Genomic DNA, 11,856 nt, shown 5'->3' on the forward strand with positions numbered 1-11,856 from the left:
GGACAAGTGCCTTTGGAGATCTGAGACGAGTCTGAAGATTATCTCTTCACCTTTCTCTTGCCGCATGCAGTCGTTGTCTCGCGCTCCCGGTCTCGACCAGACAAACAAGCCTAATGTAGCTACCAAGCAAAACCTTTTCCATTTTACCAATGCAAAACATTTTTGCATGCTTTTTGTCGGTTCCGTCGAAGCCACGCACTTGTGGAACAGAACCGATCGGTTCTAAACCCTACTCATCAAATCTACCAGCACTACTATCTCCGTCCTGATTTATTAGTCTCTTTTGTAATTTGTGATAAATTTTCACTAAAGATTTAACTGATAAAATGTTAGTGCATGTCAACAAAAAATATATTGTTGGATTCGTATTTAAACATAATTTTCAATGATATATTTTTTATGACATGCATGAACGTTTTAATAGTTAAATTTGTGATCAGAATCTAGGGCAGATTACAATAGGACCAATAAACAAGGATGGAGGTAGTAGTAATCAGTCGGCCACTCCCGCGGTTAATTAATCAGAAGTGGCAAGGAAAAAGACGAGCATGTATGTATTCCGTGCAAGTCTAACCCTTGCCCGCCGGCTCGGACTTGAGCTTTGGCTGGCTTGCTTGGCCGTGTCGGTCTCCCCGGCGTTCCCCACCACACATTCTTCCCCGTCGGACCGCAACTCATGCAGCAGCGGATAGGGCCGGCAACGCCGCGAGCCACGCGACGCGAGCGAAACAGACGTACGGGAACCCGCGACGGGGTGGGGTTGGATCGGCACGCCCCGCCCCGCCCAGGTGGCCGGATCGGCACGAGCGGCCGCGCGACGCCGACCCCGGCGCTTGTCGGCACCCGGCCCGCGCCGCGCCGCGCCACGCCGAAGGTTCCCAAGCCCAGGCGTGAGAAAGAAAGGAACAAACGCCGTGATGGTTCGAAAAGAAGAAAGTCCGTGTTTCTTGGCCCCGATCGTTTTCCATTTGCGAGCAGGAGGAGCAGTTTTCGTTCGTCTGGAACTTTCTAAGCCGGTACACTCGTCGCTTTCCCGTTGGATTATCATGTGCCGAGTTGTGACCAAATGGGGAGATGAAGGGCAGGGAAGATGTTCCTCGTTCCGAGATCACCGCTCGGTGAGGGTGCATGCGATGCGCTTGGCTGGAGATGGGTCTCCTTCCTTCCTTCCAACTGCACGCGGGCTCTACAGTTTTCCGTACAACCATCCAACCCAAGTACAGTCAAGTTCAACACAAACAAAATACGGGCCATTGGAGGCACGCAATCGCTCTACGGCCAATGCCTACATCATACTTTCTCTGTTTCCTTTAAATCTGGTTTGACCAAAATGTAAAATAAATTATATAGTGTTACTATTCATCATCCAGGGTGCAGAATAAATTATTCTTCATCCAAGGTAATCTTACCATCGTTTCCTAAATAAATTACTTTTACAATATAAATAGTTACATGCATATTGATTCAATATGTAAAATTTAATAAAAAATAAAAAAATAGGTTATAAGACCTGAAAAATCATATTTTATATACATTTTACACTATGTTCTTACATTTATAATTTTATGTAACATATTTTACGGCGAGTACATATTTTCTTACGTTCTCTTTTTATGTATGAAATAAGACAAAATTTACAAAACGTAAAATACGTTGCATTGATGACAAATTAGAGAGGGGATGAAGAATAAGTATTCCTCACCCAGGATGAGGAATAGCGCGGCCCTATATATATCAACATCTACAATATAGCTTTATACTAAGGCTATATGGTATCGAAATTCATTCCATGATGCATCTACTAACATTGATTTCATGCTCTAATTGTTGATAAAGAAACGGAGAGAGTATGTAAGTCAATACTACTACTCAACACTTTTTCTTCTTTTGCGGGGTAATACTACTACTACACACTATGTAGAGTACGCAACGACTCTGCATGAGTAGGTGCCGGCAAGGCAACTGCCGACTCACCTACTCATGTGAGCAGTTAATACAACTTGGTACTCCATTTTAGCATCGGTCTGAGGTTATCTCCTACAGCTCAACCTATTTTTTTGCTAATAAGTCGTTGAGTAGTAACATAGACAAGAACCACATGAGGCAACAACGATAAGAGACGATGCTACTTTGAGACAGCTTGCTGATGGTGCTTTTCTACAATCTGAGCCTTCATGTTAATCTGTTATACACACACGTTGCTGATGGATCGATCTTAGAGAAAGGCAGCATCCGAGCATTCCGATCACGACAGGTGTCCGCTTGGCGTCCCAGCTCGGACAAAAGAATCATGTATGTAATGCTATCCTGTGCAAACGAACGAAACGAAAGGAACTACGTATCATCATCATCGTCGTCATCATCATCATCTATCACCTCAGTCTAACGGCCAGGAGAGCCCCGAGCACGAGCAGCTTCACCGGCAGCAGGAACAGCGCCAGAATCCGGGCGTGCTGCTGGGCCTGCCTCGCCGCCTCCTTCCCTCCCCGCGCCACCGCGTCCGCCAGCTCGCCGTACCTCCCCCACCCGCCAATGCCGGTGGCCAGCACGCCGTGCACGGCCAGCGGCCACCACAGGAGGAGCTGCCACCGCTCCCGCTCCGCCTCCCGGAGGCGACGCACCTCCTTGCGCACCACCCCGCGGACCGACCGCAGGTACGAGTTCACGTCGTGGTCGCGGTACACCGTGCCCTTGGGGCCGTAGGCGCCGCCGTCCTTGAGGATCTCCAACGGGTGCGGGGAGTTGAAGAAGGCCGACACGGCCGATTGGAGCAGCTTCAGGGAGATGCCTGCTGAATCGCCCAGGTAGTAGATGCCACTGTCCTGTGGGAGGAGGTGGTGGTGCGGGGAGAGCCTCTTGTCCGGCTGCAAGATGAGGACTTCCCCCATTGGGGCATACAAGAGTTTCTGCAGTGAATTACAGAGAAGGGATTACATCCATTATTATTGATTAAGACTTAAGAGTGTGATTGCTGGACATGCATTGATCCCATGTGTATTTCCAATGCTTATTCAGAAAAAAATGGCATCAACCAATCACTACTAATTTTACAAGATGCATGTTTTAGTCCTATATAATATAGTTACAGTGAGAAAATCAACAAAGAAGATATGGCAGATAATCCAACCGATGAATGTGCTTATCTATTGTTCTCCATGTCAGAAATCAAACCTACCCTCATAAGTCGTTGCAACAACAAAATGGCGATCATGGACCTCGGTTATCTAGTAAAGGAAATATCTATCGCATAGGTTAAAAAAACTAATGTAGCATTTGTGTTACAAAATAAAGAGGTCACCAGACACGAGCATACCTGGTTTGTAAGGCATGGGTGACTGCGGAAATTTCCATTGGCGAGCTTCAGAATGTTGGCGACATGGTCAGGATAATTGCACGAGAATACTCGAGGAACAATATCCCGATGCATTGTGATTGATTGCACATGACTCTTCGGCAGCCCAAGTTTACGGAGTAAGTGGTCACCGCCACACATGATGCATGGGGCACCGAATGTTATGACAGGCAACAATGATGCAGCAGGTGCCTCTCCTCTCATCAGTAGCATTAGATTCACAAGCAAAGCCAGACTCCCACCAAGAGAATGGCCAGTGAATCGCAATTCTGCGGATTTACCATAATTTCTCAAGTGTGATCTGACATACGGCAGCATTTGGTGATACATCCCTTTGGCAGCTTCGTATATTCCCCTGTGAACAAGTACATCGAGTCCCTGGAGCGCATACGAAATGCACAGAGATTACAGTGTTGATGTGTCCATGATGCATAACTAAATGAAGCAACAGAAAAGGTTAACATGATTGAAGACCGGCATACCTCAAATTTGACTGGCTCAAATAGTAGGTTGGCCTGCCAAGAAGCTATCGTCTCCGAGCCCTGCCAGTAAAATAAGCAAGTCACGATCGAGCAAAATAAGTGCCAGGAGCAGCTAACATGCTAAAGGCACGCACGTAGACATGAGATATCAGGGAGGAGTTCTACCTGAACTACGAAGTATCTTGTGCTGCCTTGGTCATCATCGCAAATAAACCATTCAGAGGGACAGGACCTTGAAGAATTCAGATCATCTGCAACAGCTTGTCTTGTTTCTTCCTTGGCAGCAACCATGGAAGTTACTGAATTTGTTGTGGCCACAAATGAGGCTTCGTCCAAGGTTAAACCTTCACTGTTCTCACCACTCACAATGGCCATGATGGTTGCTGGATCATTCTTACCATTAGTCCTGGAACCAAAGGGATTGATGCCCATGGCCCGGGAATGTAAATATGAGGCAGCAGATGACATGACTTGGTATGCACCAAAAGGGTTTATCGCCGGGCCGTTTCCTTCTTCCTCCTTGCTCCCCAACGCAGCATTCTTGACAACTCGAGGTTTTTTATCTGGAGATTCACCTTTCTCAGTGCTCTGCTCCTGCTTCCTATCAGGATTAGCTCTGTCCTTCTCTTGCACTGATGTTGTCACAAACTGTGAACTGTACCGGCGGAGACATTTTGGCTGATTTGGTCGAGGAGGAACCAAAAAATGCAGTGTTAGGAAAACTTGAATGGGGCACCGAAATTTTCTACCAATATGTATTCAAATTAGATAAAAGAACAATGAGGTAACTGGTGTAACTAATACTGAATCGGAGGGAGAGATGGAACAGAGTTTGCAGAATAGTAAAACAAGTACTTCACCATCACCCAGAGAGAGGTACAGTAAAGGCCAAAATAGACTGAATCTAGCTTTGCATTCCTAAAAGTACCACTGCCTGCTGTACCGAAATGAGCTATATATAATGTTCACGTACAGGAAACTCATCAGGGTTGACCGGCCGTGATTGTTAAGCAGGGGACGTGCATGTATGTAACTGGCACTGCTGCTGCAAGCAATGATCGTACCTGAATTTTGGGGATCATGTAGGCGATGTTGCAGAGGTAGGACATTCTGGAGTACTCCTTGGCGTCCTCGATCGACACCTTCCGAAGGAGCCTCGAGAAGGACGCGCGGTCGAACACCTCGCCGCCGCCCTCGTCCGCCCCCACGGCGCAGCCTTCCTTCTCCTCGTCCCCGCCACCGCACGACGCGCACCTCTCGGCCCCGGACACGTCCGGCGCCTCGTCTTCCTGCCCTCCGCGTCCCCGGCCACCGCCGGCCGCCTCGGCGTCCGCCTGATCCGCCCACCTCGGTTGCACCCGCAGCATCTGCAGCACCCAGTTGCCCTGCCTCCGGTCCTCCACGTCGGGCCTCGTACCCGCCTCCTCGCCGCGAACCGCGCCGGCGCCCGGCCTCTCGCCGCGCGGCCACAGGCGCGGCATGGCGGTGCGCGTCTGCTGATTGCCCTGCCTCCGCTCCTCCGCCTCGGGCCTCGTCCCCGCCTCATCGCCGCGAGCCTCTCCGCTCGCGCCGGCGCCCCTCCTCTCACCCCGCGGCCACAGGCGCGGCATGGCGGCGCGCGTCTGCTGCTGCTGCTGCCGCTGCGCTGGCGGCGGCGCCACCGGGGGCTGCGGCGGCGCGGCGGGTCGGACGCCGCCCAGAAACCTCAGCGGGTCCATGGCGTGCCGCGCTCCCGAGCCCAAACCCCTGTGTTCTCCTCCCCGATCCCCCGGGCTCCGAGGCGCGCGGCGGCTGAGCCTTCTGACGCGGGTCCGTATCGCGGCGCACGAGTTAGTCGTTAGGAATAGCGTGGTTGGCGCAGGAGAGGCGGCAACGAGCGAGAGAGAGAGATGGAGGCATGGGCGGAGGAGGCGTCCTATATACGTGGAGCCATGGAGGTCGGAGGAGAGCAGAGGATTGTTTGTGGGGAAGGGAGACAGAGAGAGAGATGGGATGGGAGGGAAGGAAAAATCTCTTCGCTTGCGTGCTCGCGCTCGGCGATCTCTTGGCAGCTTGCGGCGGTGTTGTTTTCGTTTGAATTTGTAGGCGTTTCTCCCACTGTTTCCACATCCATCTACCGTGGATGCACGCACGCACGCGTTGGTCCGCTGGATTTTTGGATGTTTGATGAATCTCCCGATGAACAGTTGTACTTACAATTTTCCATTGTCTATTTTGACTAGATGAAGGATTTCCTTTTCCTAACATCTGAAATATGGATATTTGAAGGTGAAACAAAATGTTGGAGTGAAAGTATAGACCACACCGACGGTGGACGTCTCCGGCCTAACCAGAGAAGAACACCAAAAAGCAAACGAATAGTGCTGTATAATTTGAACTAAAACCACGACACTGACTTTGAATCGGAGGAATTAGTTACTGCCTTGATTTAACCTGACCACACGAGAGTAATAACATTGCAAGGTAATGATGGCACTAATTGTTTTTAAGAAGAAACAAGACACGAATTCATTTTGTGACAAGCTGTATTCTATAAGATTTTCTCAAAAAGTACGACGGGTTTGCTAATTCTAGATGAGAATTGGCACTCTTATCTAATTCCTACACCATTTGATTTTACAAAAAGATTCATGCAAACTTTTTTCCTTGATTTACTTTTCTAGATGACACTTAGTTAATTTTAATCTAAACAAGAGTTAGCCACATCCTATACATTATTAAGAATGTATTAGAATTGTTCGTAGAAAGGGAGTGTATACCATAATTTTGTTCATCTCCTTTCATTCAAAGTCATCTATATCAGTTTGTAGACTTAGGCTCTGTTTGTTATGGTTTATACTTCAGTTTTTGCAGATTTTCCGCCTTGCTTTAAAAGCCAAAAGCCCATATTTACTACGCCGAATACTTACTATTCGTCAACTTAGTCTTTCTCAATTTTGTCTTGTTTTTTTAAGAACTATAAACGAAGGGCTTTTGGCTCTTTCAATATTGCACTTTTTGGTCCCTATTGACCACATTGATGCGTTTCATTATCTTTTTGTGGTTTTCTTTGCTTTTAGTTTCTAGCTTCAAATATATTGTTACACTACTTCCAGTAGTTCTGGAGAGCCTATAAGGCATGGTCAATTGTCGTTGATCGAGCTCCCTCAGAATTGAAGCAGTAATACCATCCCATAGAGTTTTCATGCAAACAAAATGAAACTACATGTACGATGCTTGGCGTCCAATCTTTAGTATGATGAGTGATCCGATGGTGCCCAATACTTTGCTACACACACATGAATGTTTTGATCTGCGGTGTCGAAAGAAAAGAATTGATCATAGCTCATTTGGTTTTGGTTCATGATGGTAAAATATGTCCACATGGATTCGAGTCCTAAACTTGTTGCATTCTTCTGAATTTATTTTAACCTTATCTGCGTTATCATTTCAATGATATAACACCGGGGTATAGTGTCGTATGTATGGCACCACTGAAAGTTGCAAAAATAAATAAATCGATAGCACACAAAGAAAATAAAAGGCTTTGCACTTCCATCTTTTTTTGATATACTTTTGCACTTTCATCTTGTTGCTCTTTATACCTGATTTTTCTTTAAAAAGAAATTGCAGGCTGATTTTTCTTAATTGGAAGCTTGAAATTTAACCGAATCCCAATTAGGATATGCCAAACTTAAACACGGATACATCGTATTGAATAATGATACAGGTACAAAAGAAGTGGCAGAGCCAACTATTTGGCAAGTTTTGGTGCCCACCTTTGCCCCATATATCAAGTATGTGCACATATATACGACATATTTCTGGTATTCTTTTTCCGGAAAACATCTTTCATGTCACATGTACATATATATCTAGTATACTAATTACATTGTACTCCGTATTGTCTTCCATGAATTTCGACATACCTAAGATATGTTCCTGCCTTCGCTATTGTACAAATTGAGATGGACTTAACGTCAACTATTAGGTGGGCCGAGTAAGTATACACTGTATCGAATTCTCCTGAGGTGTTTAAGGAGGATAACCATCGAACTGTTAGGACGTGGTGGATATTGAAGAATGTCACCATGTTTCATGACACGTTTGGCTTAGCTATGGCCGGGTACATAATCATGCAGTAGATGCTATGGGATCCGTCAATGTCCCGGTCGAGGACCCTGATTTCCTTGTAACAAAAAGGTAACGTGATTTGCGGGAAAAACTTGAATATTAAATAAAGAATACAAGATGCGAAGTCCAAGTGCGTGGCTTAACCATTGGATAGGAGACACGTTTCATCGGAGATATTTGCGTGGCGAGAGAACGCCGCTGACAATGACACGGCGGCATGCAAAGCCGGCCCGGCCGGCTACCGATCCGTTCCACAGGCTACCAGGACCAGGGAGGAGCGGAACATCGGCGAAGCCTGCTTGCGTGGACGCGTTACCCTGTGGACGCGTCGGCACGTCAGCGGATCAGAGCTCGGCTTCCTCACTTACGGCCACACGTGGGCGCGCGCCTCGCTCGGCGTCCAGCCAGACTGTTAGCGTCCCACGTCCAGCTCCAACCTCCGGCCTAGCTCATCAGACTAGTCACAATAGAGAGTAACATACACTAATAACATATATATATTTTTAGGCTATATTACTATCTTTATAGTGGATAGTTCCTCCGTTCGGAATTACTTGTCTTGAATATGTATGTCTCTAGAACTAAAATACATCTAGATACATTCATTTCTGCGACAAGTAATTCCGAACGAAGGGAGTAATAACATAAGTGTGGTAACATGCATAGCTTTATTTATTAGGTTATAGACTCATATTGCATTGGGACATTTGATGTTACAGTAACTAGCTAATTACTCCCCGCAAAAAAAAAAAACTAGCTAAGTTACTACTACTACATTTTTCCTCATTAACTCACTGCCACATAAACAAATTTGATAAGTTGGACTCGATGTTATTGCTAAGGTTACTCTTACTATGACTAGTCTCATGGCGCTTTGTTTCACTTGCTCGTTACAGATATCCAACACAAACTACACTATTTGTTCCAAAAATTTAATGAGGTTGTCTAAAAAATTTAATGAGGATTCAGTGAGCTCTTATTCGGCGCGTTCAACGCCTGATGCCTACGCGCCATCACTCATGGGCGGCCCATGGCGAGTACTCGATCACATTTACTGGTTGAGGTTGGTGGAATCATTAATTAAGGAGTACTCATTGCAAAGAACACTTCACTTTTTCAGATCATGACAGGTGGCGCACATATAGCGCGCCACTTGTCGTAACCTGGTAGTTTTCCTTTTTTTAGATCCGTTTATTTAAAACGTTTTATCTTTTAAACCGTGCGTCCAAATCTCGAATCGTTTTCACTATTGGATTCCTCGTGTCAAGATCTTCAAAACTAGATCCCATGTTGATAGATTTTGACAAACTTTTTTTTTCAAAAAAAAGGTCAAAAAGAACCGGGTGAAAAAACCGAACCGGGAGCACGGTTTTTCCTTTCCGAAAGAGGCACGCCCGTGCCTCTCGCAAAATCACAACCGTGCCTCTCGTGGAAGCAAAACCGTGACTCTCGTGTAAGGAAAAAAACAGAAAACATATTTTTTTTCGTTTTCGAGAGGCACGGCCGTGACTCTCGCGAAAGCACAACCGTGCCTCTCGCGAAAGCAAAACCGTGACTCTCGCGAAAGAAAAAAAACAGAAAACGCGTATTTTTTTCCCTTTCCGAGAGACACGGTCGTGACTTTTGCGTAAGCATAACCATGCCTCTCGCGAAAGCAAAACCGTGACTCTCACGAATGAAAAAAAACAGAAAACACGTTTTGTTTTCCCTTTCTGAGAGGCACGGCCGTGACTCTCGCGAAAGCAAAACCGTGACTCTCGCGAAAGAAAAAAAAATAGAAAACACTTTTTTTCGTTTTCGAGAGGCACGGCCGTGACTCTCGCTAAAACACAACCGTGCCTCTCGCGGAAGAAAAACCGTGACTTTCACGAAAGAAAAAGAAAAGAAAACGTGTTTTTTTTCGTGAAAGTGTTTTTTCGATTTTTTGATCGAAAATCTAAAAAAGACCGGGGGAAAACCAAAACGTCGGAAAAACCCGTTTAAAAAGCCGAAAACACGCACGGAAAAATAAATAAAAAAACAAAATCCGAAGGAAGCGTCCAGAGCACGGCACGTGACGAATAGCTGAGAGCGCGCCAAGTGGCGCTGATCGTTGCGAGGCTCCCGAAAGAGCGCTCCTTAACTAGTTGCTCCCCAAGGTTGGCAGCTGACCAGTCAACAGTTGAGGAAATTGCAAAAAGAAAAGGATCATGAATTAAAAAATGTTTATGGGTTTTAAAAAGTTCATGAATTTAAAAAAGTTCATCGATTTGAAAAAAGATTATCGAATTTGGAAAAAAGTTGATCGATTTGAAAAAAAATCATCAATTCCGCGAAAAAGTTCATCAATCTGAAGATTTTTTTACGACTTTAAAATCATCGAACCAGGAATAAGAAAAAGGAAAAAAGAACAGAAGATAGAAAAAAAGAAAGAAAAAGATGCAAGTAATCACTTTGGGTTAGTTGGCGGTGATGAAGCTATGTACCTAGGGTAGGGCCACGGACCTGTCCTAACTGCCCAACCCAAGGACACCTCTAGGATAAATCACCTTTCAATCGACTTGGAGGTGTTCCACTCGACTGACTTGAAGACACTCGACCAAGAAGCAATTACTCGACCAAGATCCAACCACTCGACGGCCAGGAGACCTAAAGTCACTCCGCACGCTAACGGTCGGTCATTAAGTAGCTTTTATGGTCATCATAGCATTTTATTACTAGCGTTATCAGTAACGCCCTGCCTTAATGTACATTGAACCCTTCGTAACGTGGGCTGGCCGGGGTCCTGGCGCACTCTATATAAGACACCCCCTCCTTCGAGACAAGGGTTCGCACCTCTGTAACTCATACACATATAATCCAGTCGACCGCCTCCGGGCTCCGAGACGCAGGGCTTTTACTTCCTCTGAGAAGGGCCTGAACTCGTAAACCTTGCGTCCTTACAACCTCTCCATAGCTAAGACCTCGCCTCTCTATACTTACCCTCCTACATTACTGTCAGACTTAGAACCACGACAGTTGGCGCCCACCGTGGGGCAGGTTTTTTAGCGTTTTGTTGGAGGAGTTGCGATCTTTTCCGACCCGAATCATCATGGTTTTCGACGAAGTTTTGGTGGAGGGCCGCGAGATCCGTCTCAGCGCGCTCACGTTCATCGCCGACGACTCCGCCTGGCTTCAGGAGGCTCCGCTCGACGTCGACGCACTCCCTGTCCGCGGGGCAACACACTTTAGCGCGTGCATCCGCGGCGTTCTCCTGCGGCAACCGTCGACCCCCTACCGGTCGGCTCCTGTGTTGTCCTCCCTCCCCGTTTCCCGCCGGCGCAAGCGCTCCGGTCGGTCAAGACTTCAGCGGTGGGTGAGACACGCGGTGACCCGTCAGTCGGCCACCCCTCAAGTCTGCAGCGATCGAGCCCGACGAATCCCTCTACGACCTGTTCGACTGGCTCCGAAGAGACTGCATCCGAGTGCGATAGCAGCGATCCGGCGGTGGAGGTTCTGACGGTCGATGGACCGCCCAGTCCCCCCGGTTTTTACCCGCAACCGACGGAGGCGCAGGAGGAGGCGACCCGTCGCGTCCCCATGAGGAGTATCTTCCCGAGCCTCTCACGTCGCTGCAGAGAGAAGAACTTCGCCGCCGGAACATGGATGCGCTGCACACTCCTATCGTTGGAGAACCCCGAGCTCGCGCCTTGGAGACGCGCGCCTGGCAACTTGGCCGAGCACACTCGACTGGAGAACCTCCAGCGAGCACTCGACGAGCGTGTGCACAACGGGTTCCCGAACCAGTAGACGTCAGCCCTTCCCGCCCCCGCAGGTATATCGTACTCCGATCAGAATTTAGCAGCTGCGCCCGTATAGCGGAGTCGATTCAGCCTTCCCAGTCGGAGGCTGGCAGAGGCTTGCTTGCAGATCAGAGCGTTACTCCGGGCA

General features: G+C 47.4%; 1 protein-coding gene across 1 annotated transcript; it reads right to left on the bottom strand.

Moving 5' to 3' along the window:
• Positions 1–2,113: 2,113 nt before the first annotated feature.
• On the bottom strand, positions 2,114–5,855 carry LOC123060957 (phospholipase A1 PLIP3, chloroplastic). Its single transcript, XM_044483828.1, has 5 exons — positions 4,899–5,855; positions 4,000–4,512; positions 3,835–3,894; positions 3,314–3,730; positions 2,114–2,906 (listed from the first exon to the last, which is right to left on the bottom strand). Exons 1-5 carry the CDS (start codon positions 5,550–5,552, stop codon positions 2,373–2,375), a joined length of 2,178 nt encoding a protein of 725 aa, XP_044339763.1. The 5' UTR covers positions 5,553–5,855; the 3' UTR covers positions 2,114–2,372.
• Positions 5,856–11,856: the final 6,001 nt, after the last annotated feature.

The sequence above is a fragment of the Triticum aestivum genome, chromosome 3A (genome assembly GCF_018294505.1).
Source record: "Triticum aestivum cultivar Chinese Spring chromosome 3A, IWGSC CS RefSeq v2.1, whole genome shotgun sequence".
Classification (NCBI taxonomy): Eukaryota; Viridiplantae; Streptophyta; class Magnoliopsida; order Poales; family Poaceae; genus Triticum; species Triticum aestivum.

What these genes read in the sequence shown, in the direction of transcription:
- LOC123060957 (XM_044483828.1), bottom strand. Translation starts at nt 5,552, where the DNA reads ATGGACCCGCTGAGGTTTCTGGGCGGCGTCCGACCCGCCGCGCCGCCG. An exon ending in CAAGATACTTCGTAGTTCAG is followed by an intron (nt 3,895 to 3,999) that starts GTAGAACTCCTC and finishes TTTTACTGGCAG; the next exon opens with GGCTCGGAGACGATAGCTTC. An exon ending in TTGAGCCAGTCAAATTTGAG is followed by an intron (nt 3,731 to 3,834) that starts GTATGCCGGTCT and finishes TATGCGCTCCAG; the next exon opens with GGACTCGATGTACTTGTTCA.